At 34.7% G+C, this 23,314-nt stretch overlaps 1 protein-coding gene across 1 annotated transcript; it reads left to right on the forward strand.

The window, feature by feature from the left end:
• Positions 1-10,350: 10,350 nt before the first annotated feature.
• Spf30 (Splicing factor 30) lies at positions 10,351-11,392 on the forward strand. The gene is made up of 2 exons (XM_074181826.1): positions 10,351-10,394; positions 10,465-11,392. Exon 2 carries the CDS (start codon positions 10,488-10,490, stop codon positions 11,226-11,228), a length of 741 nt encoding a protein of 246 aa, XP_074037927.1. The 5' UTR covers positions 10,351-10,394; positions 10,465-10,487; the 3' UTR covers positions 11,229-11,392.
• The last annotated feature ends 11,922 nt before the right edge of the window (positions 11,393-23,314 follow it).

A 23,314-nucleotide genomic window follows, 5' to 3' on the forward strand; every position in this document is an offset into this window, starting at 1 on the left:
CGACTTTCCAAATCTGAGAGCTTTGACAGAAATTCTGTAGTAGGAAGGCCACGGACTACAAGAACTGTGGAATTGGTGGAGGTGGTTCTCGAAGAAATAAGTGAATATCCAGAGACAAGTACAAGAAAAATTAGTCAAACTTTAAATGTGAGTCACATGACCGTTTACAGAATTTTAAAGGAACAACAATTATCCTTATCATATTCAGCGTGTACAGGCACTTACGCTACGTGATTTCCAACCACGTATCGAATTTGCTCAATGGCTTCAAAGACATGTAGAACAACATCCCCAAATTTTATCGAAAATCCCCTTCACAGATGAGGCAAATTTTTCAAGAAATGGTATCATGAACTTCCATAACAACCACATCTGGGCGGAAGATAACCCACATGCGATAACGTAAACTCAATTCCAAGAAAGATTCTCTTTCAATGTATGGGTAGGAATAATTGGAAGATGTCATGTTATTTCATGGAAGATGTTCCCATTGGTCTCCGAAATTACTCTTGGTTAATGCACGATGGGGCCCCTGCTCATTTTAGTGTGACAGCAAGAAATTTCTTAGACATAGCATATCCCCAATGTTGGATAGAAAGAGGAGGCACTCAGCATTGGCCCCCGAGGTCACCGAACCTCAATAATGTCAATTTTTTTCATTTGGGGACACTTAAAATCACTTGCTGTCACACATTAAAAAGGAGGAAATGCTAAGGGATCGCACCATAGCTTACTGCGGAACGATATGAAACACTCCCGGGTTTTTCAACTGGTGCGGAATTCTTTGATAAGGAGAGCATAAGCTTGTATTACTGTTGGAGGGGGTCGTCACTTTGAACAGTTCTTGTAATATTTGTTTCGTTCATTTTTTATATGTTTAATTGTCTTATAAATACCATAAGACTTCTCCGAATTGAAGCGCTTTCTAATTGAGTAATCAAACCTGACAAATTTTATCAATTTGGATTGATTAAGCAGTTCGATAATGCTCAGTTTAGAAGAACTCTGTCCGGGTATATTGCCTATGAAGTTTGATGAAAATAACTGAAATTGCAAAAAACGTATGACAAAAACCAACCATGTTTTGAAAAATTTCAACAATTTGTAAACATTCAATAAGAACATATAGGAAAAATGTGTTTACTTTGACGAGATCCACCACACCCTTAGTTTTTGTAATGTTCTCAACAACTTTACTTAGCGCCCTAGAAGCTAAGTAAACTGTTGGTCGGTCGGTAGCCAAGCGGTTCGGCGTGGGTGCTTTGTTCACTCACTCGAATTGACTGCCGTGTTGGTCGGTGGTTCAAGCCCTAGTCTGAACGATCGATCTTCACTTGCTATCGTCCAACCCGTGTTAGGAATCACACGTTAAAAGGTAAGACTTCGTTAATCCTTAGCTCGCACAGCTGGTTAACGGAAAAAACGGAACGGAACGGAAAATACATCGATATAGAAAATTGTAAATATATCGAAAACGATCAGCTCTAGCGTTGTGGAGGAAGTGTTACTTTTTTACTTGGAAAAGGTGTTGGAATTAAGGTTTTCTTCATGAATAGTACCATGAGTTTATTGTCAAAAAATTTAGGGCAATTTGAAATAAATAATAACAGCGCCCTCTAGACGTTACATGAAAATTATTACGAGATTATGATTTTCCATGTCAAAAAAAACCGGTTACCAAATTCCGTGCGTATAACTTATTTTTTGCAAAAGTTATTTTTAAAAAACATACAAAAAAATTTAATTTCAACAACCTGTATCTCCGAAACGAAGCATTTCCGAACAGAAGTTTATATAGACTTTTTTCTTGAAATTGTTGCACGAATACGTTACTTGAATATTTTAACATACTTATGTTACTACCTCTATATACCGTTTTTTAATTTAATTTAAACGCCCTATATCCCAGAAACGAGGCAACTCCGGGCATATAGTCACATGATCTGTTTTTCCGAAAACGATCTAACGAGGACAACTCAATTTGTTTCTCCCGAAAAAATATCTGGTCGAAGAGGAATTCGAACTCAGAACCTTTTAGAGAGTTCGGCACACTACCATTACCCCAGTTCACCGATGTCGTTAATATTAATTGTAATCCTTTGTGCAACATGTTTCCGTAATATAACCTGATTGAAACGCCGCTGCATTAGTTTGTGATAATGTTACCATTCGATTAAGACAGTGCAAATACACTTATCAGTTATTCAGCTTTGGTTGGATAAATACTTATATACTTACCATTTTTAAACGACGGGGTGTGTCACATCCCTGACTTTTTATCAAAATATTGCTCATAACGAAACCTTGATAATATAGAGATATAAATACGTATTTGTTTCGACTACACACTACACGTGTTAAAAAATTTACTACGCATCAACGACTGAGTGATGATAATATTGTTCAGGTATTTCATATTGACATAACAGTTCGTCTGATGCAAGAATGATATAAACCATCCTCAGCTTTGCTAGAAACACAAAATTGATTTTGTGAGATTTTCGTAGGAATCAACGTTTACAAATAGCACAAATAATTTATAAATTTCGCACATAATAATATCAACTCCCTACTCTTTCTTGTTTTACCTACGTTTAATGGTAGATATAACTGAAACCGTATGTACAACGATCCTATTCTTTTTGAATAATTACGTATTGGCTTATTTCAGAATTAAGCACCTATAGCAAACATCGCCAAAAGCCTATACGGAAAAATCAATAAAGAATTGAAATGTTTCTAAACTAAATAATTGTAGGGAAAACCCTACAAGTAAATCTCAATACACTGAATTAGTTGAACTACAGTAGGGACGAACAAAGGCTCAAATAATCACAGTACTGTGATCTCAGCTGAGGAATTAGAATTGTCCAGAAAGGTAATTAAATTTTGACAATTCAATATAATCTGATTCAATCTATTCTGCGTTCACAAATATTCTATCAGGTTTTGACTGATATTGAATTGAAGAAAGTCTAGCTAATTTTTAATTACTTCTTGATCGGCAGTAGGAAGAGTTATTGTATTATTGTAATTCTCTATCAGCTTTCTTCCTTTAGAGTGGAATTTTGGTATAGCTGGAATTCCTGAATAGCATCGTTATATTTTATTTCATCGTCCGAGTCCAGAGTACCAAAAAGTCATTTGGAAGTTTTTCCCACTAAATTTAACAAACTGCGCTTTGAACGCTTTTGAGTTTCAATATTACAATATTCTACTTATAGAATAAGATACTCGGCGTGTTTTAGTAGATCGGACAAAAGTGTTCGTGAAAGGTTAATTTTGACATTTTCTACTGTTTCATCTAGTATTTCATCGTAGTGCATTTGCTGATTAGATTTGCCTACTTGATCGGCAATTTTATTATGAAAGGATCGTAGATATTTAGTTTATTGAAAATTCGTGATAATTCGACAAAATGGATGAAGGTGTGTTTGGTTTCGATTGTTTTGGAAGTTTCAAGGTAGGTATAGGGGAAGGTGGGGGAATTGGGAACACTTAACTTAAATGACAAAAAAGTAACTTTTTTTTATTTAAAAAATAATCAACTTTTATCAAAACATAAACATTACTTATCTATCTGTTTATAACTGACAAAAAATCTCTTAATAATCAACTTTTTATTAGACATATTAATGAAAACAAAAAACCTTGCCGTTCCTTTTTGCCCGAAACCCCATGGGGTAATTGAGATCAGCCCGCGGGGCAAATGAGACCGGTATGGGGTAAATATAAGTGGCGCAGGAAACAGTTACAATTAAATTATAATTACACTCTGCGACACAAATCACACACGTAACCTTTGCTGGTCTCGCCCGTAGTGCATTGTTCGTGTGCCCAAAGCTTACAAATGGAGCACATTATCCAGTCTTCTCCTTTACCTTTACCTTTGGCTGAGACTTTCTTCTGTATACTTGCTTTCTTTCTTTCTGGTACTTTCTCGTATTTTGTCTTGTCTTAGTTTCTCTTCTAATTGAGTCTTGATTGGTGTGATGGATAAAATATGAGCATGTTTCTTATTCTGTCGCCTAGAAGTTGTGCCTGTTTGAAGTACAACGGGCACGTTAGTAACTTCAGTGAGTGGTACAGGAGTGGATGGAACAGGAGGAGTGCTGACAGTGGTAACACTCATATCGTTGTCATTTTCAGGAATTGAAGTGATGTTGGCATCATGTGAATGTGATATTTGCATTTGTGGTGTCTGGTTCAGTCTGGCTGTATCAATGGGCCCAGCAAAATTTTGCGCAGGTGTTGTTTCCGAACCACCACTTGCTTGAGTCTGACTGGTGTCGACTTGGTCATACAGTGAGCATTCAAAGCTGTCCATAAATTTGTCAGGGTCGATAGGATAAATTCCAGCAGCTATGAAACCACTGATAGCCTTGCTTATGTTAGCTGTTTTGTTGAAGGCCTTAGTGAAAAGTTCTCCAACCTCGTATTGGCCTATTCTTTTCCCAGGATTGTTGGCCATCTAGAGCTCACATTCTTTATTGTAAGCCATTTTCAGTGAACTGAAGATTGTGAGATCCAATGGCTGCATTTTGTGAGATACGTGGGGTGGCCAAAGAAAGAAGTGCAAACCGTGTACTCGGTACAGTTCGTATGCTCCTAGACTGATATGACTTTCATGATTGTCGAGAATTAGTAGCACTGGGTCTTCTTTGGTAGGTTTGGCAAGAGAAATAAAGTGTCGCAAGTAGTCGATAAATATTGACTCATTGATCCACCCAGAATCAGAAACCGTTGCGACCATGTCCCTATTAAAGCCTTTAACTAGCAGTTCGTTCATTCTTTTTCTTTTAAATATAAACATGGGGGATATATATATATATATAGATATGCCACTAGGCTAACAGCGCACACTACTGTTGTGGTGACACCACGTTCTTCGCTTGTTGCTTTTCCTATTTGTTTTACACCTTTTGGGACCAAAATCTTGTAGTTTTTTTGAACAGTGCTTATTCCGATCTCGTTAATATTAAAAATGCGATGACCAGGTATATTGTGTTTAGCTTGGATCATTTTTAGTTGGTCAAAAAACAGGTTAACTTCAGTAGCGTCAAAAGCTGTTATTCTGTTAATAGAGGTAGCTTCTGGCATACCTAAGCTGATGTCATGTCTGGCCATGAATCCATAATACCAATATTCGCCTGCTAGCTGCGGCAAATCAGCCCTCCAAAGTACCGGGAACCAACAAAAAAATACCCCTTCCACATTAGATGTTTAATTTTTTCCTTCTTAAAATGGCTTATGTCCCCGAATACGACTCATTGGAAAATGTTAATGAAGAGATGACATACTGAACTCTGGATTTTCAGCCCTCCAATATACCGGGAATATAAAAAAAAACATCCCTTCTACATTGAATATTACTCTCAGACATCGTTCAGTTTCAACTGGAAACCAGATTTGGCCTCTATTTATGCGTACTTTTTGCGTTCCTAGTGAATTGTATGAAGTGATTTTGACTTGAAAAATGCTGTTTTTTAAATAGTTCTGATAATTGAGCTCAGATGACTGAAAGTAATGATATTTTGTTTCATCAATACGTTTTTTGTTTCTTATTTCAACCGAATCCAAATTTGAATGTAAACGGAATTTTAAGATACAGTTTTGAACAGAGATTGCGCAGATTATAATGATTGTATAGTTTATTTCTGAGTTAAATCTATTCACTTCCACTCCTCTTCAATTCACAATTCATCATTCTTTTCTGCAGACATACATAAAGGACAACATTCATCAAACTCATAGTATAATCGGAAACATTTCGGTTCTAAAATCCTATTACACGTTTTGCATTCAAAGCATTTTTCTGTTTCATCCACGTATCGACCACACATCAAACAATACGGAATCATTTTTTCTGATTTCGTCAATAGGTGTTTTTTAAGTTCTAAATGGTAATTATCGGGGCCAAAACGTCTATCTAACTCAATTTTATTGAGAATATAATTGATGAAGTGCAGAATAAATATTCCACAATTGTAAGAGTCGGATTGTTTGGGATGATTTTCTTTTTTATTTTGAAAATTCAGTAAAGTTGTAAGGATTTATTACATGACCATTTAACATGGTAATAAATTTTATGAATTTCTCGAACGTATTGTACTGATGTGTTTTCGTTGCTCGATGTATGAGAATGTATTATCTGTGAAATTGACGACCATAAGCGTAAAGTGTCTGTAATGCAAGATAGGTATCAGATTAATTTTTCCATGAAGGTCTTTGAAAATATCATCTCTGAAAAACTCTGTATCTAGTGAGTTGAGTTTGAAAAACATTAGTTCTGTTTTATATATGTTCCATATTTTTACATTATGATTTTGGGAATCAGCTTGCAAAAGATCAGCGATTATGAGGAAGACAGTGTTGGAAACATAGATCATTTGATTTGATATCCTGATGCTCTAATTTGAAATACGACTTCACATTGAAATTACTGGTGCAAATAGGGCAATAATATATAACTCCTGGAGTACCTAAAGGCTCACTGAAAGTGAATTGACTTGTACCGCACTTCAAATGAATCCATCTTCTGCAAAGATCACAATTTATCCAATTCATATTTTCTGCACCTTCGAATTTACCACATATTGGGCACAAGTTAGAAACATCAGATGAAAATTGTAATAGTAAGAGTTGTAAATCGTTACAATATTTCTTTATATCAAAAAGTTCAGAAAGTAGCTGGCTACTAAAAATTCTAGAAGTGAGTATATCCAAAGTGTATCGAGGTAGAATATTTGCTTCAAAAGTAATTTGTACCGACTGATACTTTGAACTGATGATCTTCCAATCTTTCTCTTCGATTTTTTTATATGTTGCTTACAAAGCTCTTTTCTCATTGTAGAGTTGCATGAATCTGATGAAGTTTTTGAGGAACTCCTTATTTTCTATGTTTGTATTGCCATATGGATTGAATATTTCCAAAGATTTATCAACAAAATTTATTTTGACTAGAAGCCACTTCTCTTCGTGTAGGTGAAATGAAATAAATGTAGTTTTTTAAAGGGAGATTTTTAACAGAAAGCGAGTCTTTTTTATAAATCGAAAAAAGTATTTGTAGCTATCCATAATGCCACATCTGACTGTCTTCTATTTTTTCTAATAATTACCATACCCTATTGAAAACATTTTTAGTTATCCTTTGGGACATGCTATTGGCATTCAATATGTTAAAATGCTGAGAAGTTACAAATTTATCACCTGTATTCGTGGACACACGCCAGTTTGAGAAGGAAAAAATTAAACATCTAATGTGGAAGGGGTGGTTTTTTTGTATGTTCCCGGTATTTTGGACGGATGAAAATTCAGAGTTCAGTATATCTTCATCAACATTTCCCAATTAGTCGTATTCGGGGACACAGACCAGTTTGAGAAAGAAAAAATTAAATATCTAATGTGGAAGGGGTGATTTTTTGTATGTTCCCGGTATTTTGGACGGATGAAAATTCAGAGTTCAGTATATCATATCTTCATCGACATTTTCCAGTTAGTCATATTCGGGGTCACACGCCAGTTTGAGAAGGAAAAAATTAAACATCTAATGTGGAAGGGTGGTTTTTTTCTATGTTCCCGGTATTTTGGAGGTCTGAAAATTCAGAATTCAGTACGTTATCTCTTCATTAACATTTTCCATTCAGTCGTATTCGGGGACACGAGCCAGTTTAAGAAGGAAAAAATTTAACATCTAATGTGGAAGGCGTGTTTTTTTTTCATATGACCCCACTATTTTGAAGGACTGAAAATTCAGTGTTCAGTATATCATTTATCTGATAACAGTTTTCACTCGAACATAATTGATGACAATTCACAGTTTGGGAAACGAAGTATTCCACTCAAGTGATGGGAGTTCATTTTTCTATGACACCGATAATTTTCTGAAAATTACCTATTCAATGAATCAATCTTCTAGGTAATGAATTTTTCACTTGGTCATAAATTCCACCAGTTGTGACCCAAAAGTGTTTTATATCTATCACATTCACGTCAATGTCTCCTCGTCATTATAATACAGATCATAAAAGCTTCATGCAGTTTAATAATATTTTCAAGTTTGAAGTCGATTCTAAGAGGAAATAATCATGTTAAAAATATTGGTTGCCAAATAAGCGATCTTTATGAATCAACATTCTACTATTTGTGTGGTGTAAATCGGACTCGGGAGTGGGGGGGCGCTAGATTTGGACGCTGGCGTCCGACGCTAACTTCATTCCCGCAGAATTATCGCCCGATCAGTCTACTCTCGTCGGCGGCTAAGCTGGTTGAAAAAGTTGTTCTGCAAAGACTAAACGAAGAAGTTGAGGACCGAAATGTTCTGCCTAACGAACAATTCGGCTTCAGGAGAGATCACTCCACTGAATTACAGGCTCTAAGGTTGGTCGAAAACACCACATTGTGTTGCTAGATATCTCGAAGGCCTTCGACCGAGTATGGCACGAAGGCCTTCTGCACAAGTTAAACGCGTTCGACCTACCTCGGGGCCTGATCCGGTGGATCGGGTCTTTCCTGAAAGACAGAACTTTTCAGGTCAGAGTAGAGGGCTCTCTGTCTGATAGCAGAGAGATCCTCGCTGGAGTGCCACAGGGGGCCGTGCTCTCTCCGACGCTGTATTCACTCTACACCAGCGACCTGCCTAGGTCCGAGCGAATGAAGATATCCCTGTACGCCGATGACACGGCTCTTCTCTCATCTTCCATGGGTCGAGAGCTCGGCGTCGTCTACATGCAACGTGCATTGGACGACCTCGAACGCTGGTACCTCGATTGGAAGATTCGAGTAAACCCGGAAATGATTCGGGCGATAACCATGGGAAGATTACTATCTTCTCCGGCCAGAAAAGTGAGAATCTCTGGAAGGGAGATTGAATGGCAAGCGCGGGTAAAGTACCTCGGCCTTCTAATAGACCGTAGGCTCACTTGGAACCCGCACATCATGTGCGTTAAGTCTAAGATCGGATAGCTAGTCTGTACCTTCTGATCAATAGAAAATCCAAACCAAGCACGAAGAATAAAATCACCATCTATAACACGATGTTCAAGCCTGTCATCATGTATGCTTCAGGCGTCTGGGGACAAGCGGCTCCGTCCAACATTTCCATTCTGGAAAGGTTACAAAATAAGCTAATTAGGATGATTGTGAATGCTCCTTGGTTCGTGCGGAACGAAGTCATCCGCAGAGATTTGCAGCTGCCTTCCATTCGGCAGTACATTCAGTCGAGGAATCAGAAAGTTTTTGAAAGTACGGAAACTCATGAAAATCCTTTAGTTAGGGAAGCCACAGATTATGCTGTAGACGACCCCTCCCGATATAGAAAGCCCCGACACTCTGTCGAATGAGGCCCTCATGTCCCCCGTTAACGGATGAACAACTTTCTCATCCATCCCACCCCAGCCAAGTAGGGGAATGCCGTGAAAGGCGGCACTGATGTCTGAGGACTTCATGCCGTCATACCATCAGTCATAACCCATTGGTCCTTCTGGAGACCAATAATCAGCCGAAAGGGTAGGGGAGCTGGACTCCAAGCCTGAACGAAACAAGGATGACTTTCCACGATAACTTCAGGCAAGTCAACTATAGGTAATAGCACCTTATAGTGTAAATATATATCCTATGTGTTGTATACACTGAAGGACACTTCAGCAAATCCTTCACTAATTTAGCTTTGTATATGTTTTTACTATTGGAGGCTAAAACCCAGGAAAGCGACGAAAAAGTTTGTTAGTATATTTCTCAAATACATGTAGCCGCTTCTTTATCGTATTTAACTTGTCACTTAATTCAGATGAATGTTCATCACGCATGCCCGTAAATCGGTATGCTCGAAGTTCGATTGGAAAGTCCATCGTCCAGAAACCCGGTATTGAAACTGAGCGAGATGGTAAAACACAAACAAAGTCCTGTCAAATTTTTTCATATATCGTAGTGGTTTCTTGTGCTTGAAAGTGATCTATTTTCCTATTCATCAGTTTCTCATATCTATAATAAACGCACTGAAAACATTACTCTCACAAACTCACAATTAAATAACTCAAAACACAAAAACCCCAAAAAATAAACATAGCCTATGTTTAACATTATTTATACATGTGACCGCTCCATTTATATGTCTAATTCAGTAACAGATATTTGTCAAATAAAGGTCATTGTCAAATCAGTTGTTGATAATGCCATATAGCAATATTATGACCTAATCAAAATTGAAGATTCGAACTTCTAATGTTAGGACATTAAGGATTTGAAAGTCCTCTTTTCCTCAAACTTTGAAGCGACACCTGGTGTCAGTGGTGAGCCCTAATAAACTTCCAAAAAAAAGAAGATTAAGAACAACTTTTGTTAGGCTGTCAGTTGTCATTTTAAATGTCACTTGTTAGATATATTACTAATGTAAGGTGAAGTAAATAATTGTTATTTAAACTTTTCGGTCCTATACCTATGATATAGTGATATTTTATTTGTTAGCATTTCATATTTGAGCAACAAAAATGTGTGAAGAATTGCAAAATTATCAACTACAACTGCAACAAGTAGAGGCTGCTCTTTTGACTGATCCAAATAATCAAGAACTACAAAAGCTCAAAATCGATTTGAATGAGGTGATAGAACTCACTTTAGACCTCAAAAATAAAGCTGAAGAAGCTGCCAATCAACCTGAATACACCGAACCAGTAGGAGTTGCAGAAGATGATGAAATTACGAAATCTCTTCTTGCTGTTGAAGAGTTTGTTGCAAGAAATAGAGCTAAAAAAATGTGGAGGCTTGGTGACACGTGCATGGCCAAGTGGAATGATAATGGACAATACTATGAAGCTAGGATAGATGCTATAAATCCAGACGGACAGGTAAATGTAACATTTGAAGCTTTTAAAAATCGAGGTGTTACTACTCTTTCGGAACTTCGTGAATTCACAGGTCAGAAACGAGTACTTTCAGAATCGGAAAAGATGAAGAAAGCAAAAATGCACAACAAAGAATATCTAAAGAAAAAAAAACTCAAAAAGCAGCAACGATTCAAAGAGTTGGAGGATGAAAGAGAGGGGGAGAAGAAGAAGTGGCTTGCGTTTGCGAGTAAAGCAGTTAAAAACAAGAAAACGGGTCTGAAAACTAAAAGCATATTTGCATCTCCTGAATCTGTGAATGGTCGAGTGGGAATTGGAACTTGCGGAATTAGCGGTAAACCTATGACAGAATTCACTACTGCTGAAAAGTGGAGGAAAGGTGTGTAAGATATAAGATGAGATTAATAAATTGTGAGGACTTGAAATTTTGGATTCATTTTTTTCTGAATGTTTAAATTTTAAATAGAAAATTATAAGTACATATGAAACGTCAAATAAATTCTGAAAATCTACTTGAACTAATGAAGATTATATTTTATAAGTCATGTGAATTGATTTTTTTTGTCAATTTCTAATTGAATTAAATGAATTATTTCCAATGTTTGACCTAATCATACTTTTATATTGTCATTGTTGGTGGTATAAGAGAACTAAATGTACTTTTGTATCCACCTGAAGACACCAATTTCATTGCTTTCATTATATTCATTTACAAATTTTTTTTTATGAAAAATGTCATTAAATGACAACTTATACTCTAAATATGATACCAATAAATAATTTTGCATTGCTTTTGATTAACATACTTCTTCTCCAGCTGTCACCATTATATGATTAGTGGTATTTGTTTGAAGATGGTTGACAATGTTTGTGGTGTATTTCATCAGTTCGGACTTCCATTGTCTAATATAATATAAATTGATTTGAAATCCCTGAAAAAAAATTAAAAGATTAACTGAAAATAACAATTTTATTGAACAAAAAACTGAAATTATAAAGAAATAACATACAAGCTACAACCAAAAAATTGAAATATTAATAAAAGTTGAAAATTGAAAATATTATTAACGAAAAATGAAAAATTAAAAGATTCCAAACTAAGTTACATAACTACTTTTCGATTGTTAGTATCCACAATCGTCTTCGGGTGATAAACCGACTTATTCCTCCGAAATCTGACTATTTATAGGTCATTCGAGAGCTTTCACCTATGCCCTCTTTCCTCTCTTTGCTTCATTAGTTTTAGCGGGAGATGACCGCTTGGCGGGAGTTGGTCGTTTTTCGCTTGATTAGAGGTTTCCATATGTTACGTATCTCTAGACTGGCTTGACTAAATGCATTGTTGCACAACATATACGAGGCTTCTTTGAATGACGTGACGTAACTTGGTTTGGAATCTTTTTATTTTTCATTTTTTGTTAATAATATTTTTAATTTTCAGCTTTCAATAATATTTCAATTTTTTGGTTGTAGCTTGTAATTTCAGTTTTTTGTTTGATAAAATTGTTATTTTCGATTAATCTTTTTAATTTTTTTCAGGAATTTCAAATCAATTCATATTATATTAAACAATGGAAGTCCGAACTGATGAAATGATTAGTGTTAGCTAGGATGCATAGAAACCTTGGGATAGACACTCAGTTACTTTATAGAGCCTTGTTTGTTCTTCGATACACTTTTTTTGACCAATACAGTTTCTTTTTGGTTTCTGTGAAAATAACTTTTCATATAAGAATGCTTATTATGATATCCCTGCATAAGGCCTTGATACATTTGTTCAGTGTACCACTACTAGGTCAATATTGAAGAAAAACTCTGTTTAAAAAATCTTAAAAGTTTATCATCCCTAATAAAATATCTGAAGTCTCATTGATTATGATAGAATATATATACATGATAGTCATTATAGAATTTTCACAATAAATTTTATTTAAATAAATTCTATAATTATCATCATGATTATTATTATCATTTTATTAATTTATATCAAGTAACAGGTCAAAGTATTCATGATAGAATGTTTATCGAACAAGAGTTATTAATGAACTTCATCTAAATGACAATACCTTGCAGAAAAGACCCTCGTCTGTTTAATGTTTAAACTAGCTTCATTTTCTATGTTCAAGTTCATTCACTACTCAATGAAATTTTTAGGTTGACAGTAATCACCTCGAGAGATTCTCAAAAAGTTCATGGTTCCTGTTCCATGCTGAGTGTCCCTTCTGTAAGGTATTGTCTAAATTTTCTATATAAAAGGATTTTGAGATTTCAGTATGAAGAATAACACTAATTCACAATAGAAGAAGAAATTTCAGTTTTGAGTGTAAAATATCAGTAATACTGATAAGTACATTTCTATTTATAATGTTGAAATACTCGTAATAGTACAGATTTCGTTGTCCAATACTCGGGTAGAGTAACTCTTGTATTGTCATAGAGGTAACAGCACATGTAAAGTCACAGATAATTTACAGTGAACGGACCTACTCATTTGTACATACCTACTGTAGAGATAACCATTTTTGTGAATCAAGACAGTGAATCAAAAAAGTTAAGTTATGGTTGAAATTAAAATAGAAATCAAATTACATCGAAACAAATGTATTCATGAAATAAAACCTTCCAATTTTTTGTAATAGAAGTGATTATATTTTGGAAAAATTCAGTGTTGCACTATAATGATAATATCCTGTGCCTGCAAAGTATTCAAACAGAATAGAGAACTTTTTCTCTTCGGCTTCTAATTCTTTGTTTATTGTAGGATCTAACATTTGTACCAAAAAGTGGACGGTTATTGAAGCCAGGTTGCAACTTCATTTACGTAGTTGAAAATCATGAAAAATTATTTTTCCAAGGTTTGAACTCCACATTTTCTTTGACAGTTTTTAGATGATATGTTGGGGTGTTATAATATTTCATGATCAAAACATTCTTACATCACACCGAGAACACACTGTGATGTGAAGAGATTCAGTCTTTATAGATAGAATTTGTCTTCATTATCTTATCAGATAATAACTGCATTACTGTTACAGGTGTAAAGAACACTTCATAGATCAGAGGAGACGGTTTGATATCACAAACCTTGACAGATAATATTTGTTTTATTTCAAATGAAGCACGTCAACTACTAGGTTCATTGGCGCTACGAAAGATTAATACATGGGTGCATAATTGTTACATGTTGATTATTATAAATATGAATAGTTTTCAAAAAAGACATGAGGTTGTTTATATTACAATTTTCACCCAGAATATCGTGCATAAAGCGTGACATTTGATATTGTTGTCTTGTTACTTCGAATCTTCCAAAACTTGTTTCACTGAAATAGTTTCATCATAAACAAAAAACAAAAGCGTTGTTCACTTTGAGAGAGGAGTTGACTTATTGTTGATTATCATTTATAGACATTTTATTTGAGTGAAATAACTGATTGTTATTTTACTCTAGTCACTCATTCGCAGAAATGTTTGATAAATGAAGTGTAAATTTCAAGAATTGGATAAAATATTTCTTTACATACCTAGGGTTGAATATAGTTTTTTATATTTTATTTCGAATATACATTTTGGGAATATTACTCCAATATTTCAAACCTATCACGTTCCCATCTCCAATAAAATGAAGTAAACGTAAAGATCATTAATTTTGTTAACAGATACAAAAAACGAAAGCACATGTTTTTGAAATAGAATCATGTTATATTGCTTTCCTCTCTTATATAATGTGTACAAGATAAGAAGGGCCAGCAAGAAAACTAGGAAATTGTGAAATATATAAGGAAAAGTTATTCATTTTAGAGCTTATTCTAGTGGCTTTTCAAATTTACTAATTGAGAGGTTAAGGTGATACATGCGATACACATACCGGATGATTTTTTTTTGTTCAAATAAAAAAATTAAAATTGGTGGTTTCCTGGTGATGAACCGACGGTTTGAAAATATGTAAATGGCATCTTACAGTTTGAAAAGTGGTAATGAAAAAGTTTTTTGTTTTTATCTTCTTGAATAACGCCAAAAAAATAAAACGAAATTGACGAATTTCGGTTCTTTTCAAATATTTTTTGAACCAATTGAATTTTCTACATTTTGAAAAGTCAACTAAATAAGATCTAAATCGGGCCACTTTTTCATATTTTAACCATGTCTCTGACTGTTTCCGGCTTTTCCATATGCTTTTCCTCCTTATCTTGAACACACAACAAGTATTTATTGAGAGCATTTGAAAGTGAATACCTACTAATGGGAGTTATAATATTTTTCTTCAGATTTCTCCAGTGTAATAGAAAGTAGTACATTTCTTGGCGCCTTTTCTATGAAAGACGTTTAACAGACATTTCTATAATGAACATGCTTGATAATGTAATGAATTCTCGAAATCAATAATTTAATCATCTCTTGAAGAACATTTTCTATCAAAATAGGAAAATTTCTAGTGAAACAAATAGGTTCTCGTTGACTGACAAACACTTTCAAAATCAGTATCTGTATTACTAGTTTTAATTTTTACTCCTGCAGATTTCTCAGTGACTTTTTCAGTCTATACTTTTGGTCTTTGACATTTTAGGCTTTTGTCCATTGGGGATGGGAAGCTGCTAACTGCGTTTGCGAATTGTGTATTGGAGCGAGTGTACCTCGTCCACTATTTGTCCGAATTTTATGCAGACGTTATGGCTCTCGCTCTGAGTGACTATTATTATTTGCCGTCCTGTGCAAACCTCCTATTTCGAAGCAAATATTTTTTCTAATTTGTAAACAAAATTTATTTATGAATTTTTCATATGACATTCTAAGTCCTTTGAATACATTTGAGTGTATTAGCGAAACTACAGGAGTCTAGGGTGGGCTTATAGCCTCCTCCCTAGAGCAACGGTTAGCTCCCCACACCAGAAAAATATAAGAAATTGTGGTTATTAGCACATTAAAGAATCTACAGCAAATTTTTACATTAAATACATTTGCAACAAAACAAATTCTGGGCAGCAGGCAATGGGATTTCAATAAGTGTTGGTCTCTTCCATTAATAAATAAAATGACTGGTTTTTTCTACTGAGAACCTTTTATGGTTTGATTATAAGAGGTTTTTAGCTCCTACCCTATACATATAATCGTCCGAAAAATACTTTCTGTGTTGGTGTGCTTTTCAGTGCTGATGCACCTAAATATGATATCAAGTATATTTATTTATTTGTACGTGAAATGTTTCGTTGGTTTTTTGATAGCCCTTGAATGATTGTTAGGCAAAAATAATATCGATAATGCGATTTAGGACCATCAAAAAATCAAAACAATTTCATTCCCCCACAATTTACTAAGGGGTATTTCATTCTCTCTGGACCGGATTTGGAAGTCTTGGACAACGAAGTGGAGGCCCCTTAAATTTTTGTTATAAAAGTTGAACTTTTAACTCATACAAAAATTTCAAAAATGAGGAAGCGGGCGAAAATCGACGCCTTCAATAGATAGTGTCGTTTAAAAATTTCCATTCAAGTGATTTCGTCAAATAATTTTTGAAATTTTGAGCTCGAACAAGCGAATAGTTGTGAGAATGACTTGCAGGGTCACTTGTTTCAATGATTTTTTTTTATTTATTTTATTTCTCTTTAACCCATGGAAACCCATGAAAAAAGTCTTGCCATTGAAATGCTGGATTAAATAAAAAATTAATAGTAAATGGAAACTTGCAATCAGGGCTTGCTGACATGTTTGTGCAAGTAGTCTTAGTAAAAATGCAAAAAAAATGTTTGGGAGGAGAAACCTGAATGTTGCTGACCCATCAAAATTTGGATATGTTTATTGTGGGAGCCCCTCTCCTATGGAGGAGCTGGGACAGTAACCCCGCCTGCCCTTCCCTAATTCCGGCCCTGGTTAGGAGCTTATTACTGTCTAAAGCTTCACAGTTTTCAGAAACTCCAAACAAATTTCACATCTGTGAATTTTCAAGTCTTTTCTTCATCAAATATTCACATATTCTATAATCTTGATGAGCCAATGCTGGCGTGGGTTCGTATTCTAGTTCTCCTCTTTCAATGTTTTGTAGATTATATATTTGATAATATATGTTACAGTTCATATGATTAGCGTGTAAATAACTCTGACTGAAAAGTTTCCTGTATATAATCTGTGGTATAGGTTTAGGTATTAGGTAATGTTGAAAAAACCCGCTATGAGATTCAATGTTAAAAACAATTAGCAAATGTTAGTGCATATAAAGCCCAACGAACTTATTCTTTCAACTCTTTCAAGTCCGCTAGGCGAACATTTCACCCACCAAATTTCATGAACTAAGTGTATGTTGGGACAAATTTTGTACCACCAACTCAAACCATTCCCATAGATAGGGCCATCGGTTTAAGGTGCATCCCATCGCGATTTAATACTTGTATTGGCTATAGTTGTATGTGTCATGGCGCAGCTGCGCACTTATTAGTCCCAATTTTACAGCCGTACAAACGTGAAAAATCAAGTGGTTAACGTGTCCAGTATTTTCGACAGTTTATTTGTTGAATTGAGTCAAATATCCATCACTATTCTAACAAAGTGCTGATTGGAATCGTTTTGGGTACTATTACAGAAGGTGGTGAATAAAAAATTCCATGAAAATTGAAAAAGAAAGAATAGTAATTTTGGTGAAATTCTGTAGGTACAAAATTTGTCCCACCTTACTTCACGAGATGGATAGACCTAAAGCGGAAGAATTGCCGTTCAATTTAGTAGACATGTCTGCAGGATTTATACGCTGAACTTGACAATTCAGATGGAGACTGTGCATCGCTACCGTCAGGTAATCATTCGGATAATGACAGTTATGCAGAGATGAACGAAAATGTTGATGATGAAATGTCTTTCATGAAATACAGAACGAACATTTTCTCTCCTCATCCCCTGAAAATTCCGACAGTGAATGGGAACCTGAAGATCTCATTCCTTTGCCGAGGCTGGCTCTCATTCTTCCAAAAAAACGGAACGGGAAAAACATGAATATAATGAATTGAAGGGGTTATATTTTTAGGAGTGATTAATTTTTTGGGAAAGAAAGTTTTTGGCTTTCTACTACTCCATCTGATACAAAAAAAAAGGGATGAGAGAATCTTCCAAAGAAAGATAGGAAGTAATCAATTTGAAACTCTATACATGAATGTGTAGATCATGCAAACAAGTAACTTTCAGACACAAACTGAAAGAAAGTCCTCCTGAAACAGCTACTTTCATATAAACAATGAATTACACGAAAGAAAATAATTCTTTCGAAACAAATACTTCTATATGAAAACTGAATTATACAGAAGATACTTTTCTCTACTCAGTTTGTATTTCAAACATTTGTTGTGGAATAAGAATCAGATATCATTCACATGAGTTCTACTTTGAATAAATGGTAATAAATTGTACTCAAATGGAAAACTGTCACCCTCACTGGTATACACCGATGTTTCGCCTTAAGACACTTGCCCTAAGCCTCTTCAGTACCAAATTGGATAACATTATAGAAAATACACATACTTCATTCATGAATTACGATTTTGAATGTCACGGAATAAGCTTGATCTGCTTATGTCATCGATGACATCGTAATGACATTCATTCACATATTTGATTTAATCCCAGCCAAGAGGAATCTTATTTGAATTGAAGGGGTTATATTTTTAGGAGTGATTAATTTTTTAGGAAAGAAAGTTTTTGGCTTTCTACTACTCCATCTGATACAAAAAAAGGGGATGAGAGAATCTTCTTGATTACTTCCTTCCTTTCTTTGGAAGATTCTCTCATCCCTTTTTTTTGTATCAGATGGAGTAGTAGAAAGTCAAAAACTTTCTTTCCCAAAAAATTAATCACTCCTAAAAATATAACCCCTTCAATTCAAATAAGATTCCTCTTGGTGAATGAATGTCATTACGATGTCATCGATGACATAAGCAGATCAAGCTTACTCCGTGACATTCAAAATCGTAATTCATGAATGAAGTATGTGTATTTTCTATAATGTTATCCAATTTGGTACTGAAGAGCCTTAGAAGTGTCTTATGGCGAAACATCGGTGTATACCAGTGAGGGTGACAGTGTTCCATTTGAGTACAATTTATTAGAGTTTCAAATTGATTACTTCCTTCCTTTCTTTGGAAGATTCTCTCATTCCTTTTTTTGTATCAGATGGAGTAGTAGAAAGCCAAAAACTTTCTTTCCCAAAAAATGAATATAATATTCCTCCACCTGGAGAGTTTGTAAGTGACAATTGTGGTATACCTCAGTTTATCAAGGACCTTGGTATACATGAACCATTTGATCTATTCAATCTGTTATTGACTGATGACATTTTCAACAATTTGTTATTCCAAACTAATTTGTATGCGCAATAAGAATATCTGAAAACTGAAAAAACGTATGTAGCAACTGACATAGGAAAAAATAAAAGCATTCATAGGAAATTACATGCTAATGGGTTATCGAGACCATTGGAGCACATCTTTCGATTTACATGATCCATTCATTTCAAAACTAATGACTATGCACAGGTTTGGGTGGCTTCTCAGTAACATTCATCTGAATGATAATAGTGTAATGCCTTCACGAGGTACCGAACAATACGATAAACTGTATAAGGTTACACCCGTCATAGAAATGCTCAAGACACGTTTCCAGAAATGCTTGAATCTTCACCAAAATGTAGCGATTGATGAGTCGATTATTAAATTCAAAGGACGGTCAACACTCAAACAATATTTACCCAAAAAACCAATAAAAAGGGGTTACAAAGTATGGGTGTTGACCGACCAAACTGAATATTGCTGGGATTTCAACATTTACACTGGTCAAACTGGAGCTGACGTTGAAAAAAATTTAGGTTTTTCAGTGGTCCAACAATAAGCTGCCAAATTGGAAGGTAAAAACCACCGATTATATTTCGACAATTTATTTTGTTCGGTGAAGTTGATGGAATACCTCCTGAAAGAAAAGATATATGCCTGCGGAACTGTCAACACCAAAAGAATAAATTTACCAAAGTTTGTAGCTGACAAAGCTTTGCAACGCGATGAATGTGACTGGTGGCAAAGCAGTAATGGTTTGTTTATTAGCTGTAAAATGGCGTGATAAAAGATGTGTTCATCTGCTGTCAAATTATCTTAACCCCGTGAAACAACCCAAGTGACGAGAAAAAATAGAGATGGTACAAGATCAGAAGTGACGTGTCCTGTTATGGTAACGGAGTACAACAAAAATATGAATTTCGTAGATAAATTTGACCAAATAAAAGCTACTTACTGTATCGACCGAAAGAGCCACAAATGGTGGCACAGAATCTTTTTATTTCTCATTGATTCTTGTGTCGTCAATGGATATGTGTTATATAATCTATTTCCAGAAAATCCTAAAATGTCTATGAAAGATTTTCGCCGTGATGTTATTCAACACCTCGTAACAGATGTATTGACTACAAAGATGAATACTGTTGTTCAGGGGTTGTCTGTACCCATAAAACAGAGAAAACCATGTCAGCCCAATTCACTCCGTTTGTCACAAAGTGCCCACCAACCGAGTCGCACATCAAGGCGCAGATGTGGTGTGTGTAGCGATTCAAAAAATGAAGTGAATAATAATATACTTTATGGTACAGTGTTGTTCAAAATAACCCACCATTTTTTTCGTTAATAAATGAAATGTATTTTTCGTAAAATTATTTTTCGGATTCTCCAAACATAAAATGATTTACAGAAAAAAAAGTGTTTTCAAGAAACTTGAAAAATCTTGTACTGCTACGCCTTTTTTGCATCGATTTTCTCGGACCTAAAAGAGTTAATAAAAGTAAGTTTAAAAAACATATTTTGAGTCGTTCAAACATCATTATCAAAATCTCATCTCGAAATAAAACAAAAACTAATCTACTTTTTGACAAAGTAAAATCTGCCTATCTGACAATTCACTATTCTTAAATTCCCTAGAAATTTCCAATTTGTCAACAATATATATATATATATATATATATATATATATATATATATATATATATATATATATATATATATATAAAAAGAAGACTTTTATACTTCGTCTCCTGAAGACGCCAACTTGGTTGGTGAAACACGCGTCTAGAAGAGTATTACAGTTCTGGGGTATGGGAAAAGTGCGTGTTTATCATGTATTCTAATTTATAAAAATGCAGAATAACTCTGACAAAACACTAAATATTTATATTATATGATAAAAAAATTGTAATGTTGGGTTATAACAACGAATCAGATGTTGACGTAAAATAACTCATCGAACACTCAAAGTCCCTTTTTGAAAATCAATTTATTTAATACAACAAAAATTATTAGACAAAGGTACGTCTTTACAGTAGGAAAGTTTGATTATGAATGCCGGACAGTTCCCTGGAATCTTCGCAAGTCGGCTTATCTCCCGGTGTACGCTTTCGTAGACTCAGCATTCTTTCTATGGGAACCGTGTTGGACGTTGATGTAATTCCTCCCCCACAAAATTCAACTCCGGAGGGTTAGCGAGGGAGTGTGAAATTCATCCAAATGACACATCTGGTTGATTATTAATGATTTGAGTTTTAATTTCTTGGAGTTCGTCCAGTTTAATATCCTCTAACTGGAGGCTGGAATTCAGGTTTGGAATGGATTCGACTTCTAGGGCTCAGATCAGGTAGTAAGATTGGCTGTTTCGGGACTGTAGAAATTCTATCGTTGGCGATTATTTCCTTCTGGCAGATTATTTGGCAACCTACTGGAATTTCTATTAAGTAGGTTGCGGTAAGTTTTAAAATCTCTTCTTGTTCTTCACAGATGAACTTAAGGGTCTCCATGGATGGCAGTAATACGATCCATTGATTGGAGTCTTCCAGTCTATTGAAGATTGGTTTGGTGAGCTCTACTCGAACTCGATTGCATGATGTTATATTCTGTACACTCAGCATCTGAATCTCGCATGCTGGGTTACTTTTTCCGACTTCTTGAAGGTGTAACTTTTTGCAAATATAGAATTGCGGTGAAACTCGTAGACATTCGTCGTTTTGGGATGTATAGTACAACTGACTTCTCAATAAATACCCTTTTCGAGGAATTATAGCCTTAAACTGACTCCTTGTGGGAGTGGGTATGGCATACAAATGGTAGTATTCGAAAGAATAAGGATACATGATAGGAATGTCAAGAATATAGGTAATTTTATTATTCAATATGTAACTTATGATTCTTATTATATTTTTGAACATGAGCGTATTGTCTAAGGTCACTGAAAATGGTAGTTGCTCTTGTTTTAATTCTTTTTGAATCTTCAGTAGTTCCTTATAAAGATCAGCCGTTTGTATTATACTTGGATGCATTATTTTCAATTTGGAAAATGAGATCGAATTCTCGACATCTTGCAATATTGAATTGATTATTTCATACATGTTTATGACTTGAATCAAAATATCCTTAATAAAAGTTGAATTTTTTCTGTACGTAGTTTGATTTATTATATAAAAAATTTGTCGAATCTTTGAATCTAACAATTTTTCATTATGACTTATCTGTTGAACTATGTCATTGAATTTATTTATCAAATCAATGGTCAGACTGTTTTGCTTTTTAATGCTGTTACTCAATTTACTCTGGTTATCTTGAAGTTCTCTGATCAAGTTTTCATATCTTTCGTCATCAGCGGAATCAATATTTCCAGTGATAGACTTAAATATTGAACCTATACCATTGATGAGACCTCGTTTTGTTCGTTGAGGATGGGGTATGATTTCTTTCAATTAACTTTCTACTTTCTCTTTGGTAAATGTCAAAATTTTCAAGTAATTTGAGGTGTCATGGAGATAATCTTTATTTTTTGTAATAGTACTCATCAGTACATTTGATTGTGATTGAAACTTATTGATTTCGATAATAATCGGAGACAGATCATAATAATGAATCAGAGTGTGGGTGTATTCTTCGATTTTAGCGGTTCCTAGTTTCAGTGGGATTAGGCCTGGATTATTTTCCACATTTCTTACAGTAATATTTTCAAGTCCGAAAACAACAGGAAATCTGAAATAATATATAATGCTGAAATTAGAAATTATATGTTTTCTTAAGAGGACGTTTTAGGTTGTCCATATGAACCTTTTCTTGGGAGTTTGTTGAAACTGTTTTAGACTGATTATTTACCGTTTTTAAAGTGGTTGGCTTGCTAAATGTATTAGCATTCTTTTGACGTTGATGTTTTTTGACAAAAACAGTTTGATTTGGTTCAAAGATCGCGGGGTCATCACGGCTTTTATTTACTCTTTCGTTGGTTTTGTCTTTATTTCAAATAAGGTCTCTGTTGATTTTAGAGTAAAGGATTTTTGTTTTCTCTTTATGACTATTTATATAGTCATTGAGTAGAATTTGGTCAATATCAACGCTGAAGGGATTTTCGTTATCGATATGACCACTGATGATATCGATAGGTTTTAATTTTCTTCTATGAGTTTTCGATTGAATTTTTCTACTGGAATA

This window comes from Leptinotarsa decemlineata, unplaced genomic scaffold (assembly GCF_025532065.1).
Source record: "Leptinotarsa decemlineata unplaced genomic scaffold, Ldec_3_MD MMD2_tig00026316_RagTag_RagTag, whole genome shotgun sequence".
In the NCBI taxonomy this organism is placed as follows: Eukaryota; Metazoa; Arthropoda; class Insecta; order Coleoptera; family Chrysomelidae; genus Leptinotarsa; species Leptinotarsa decemlineata.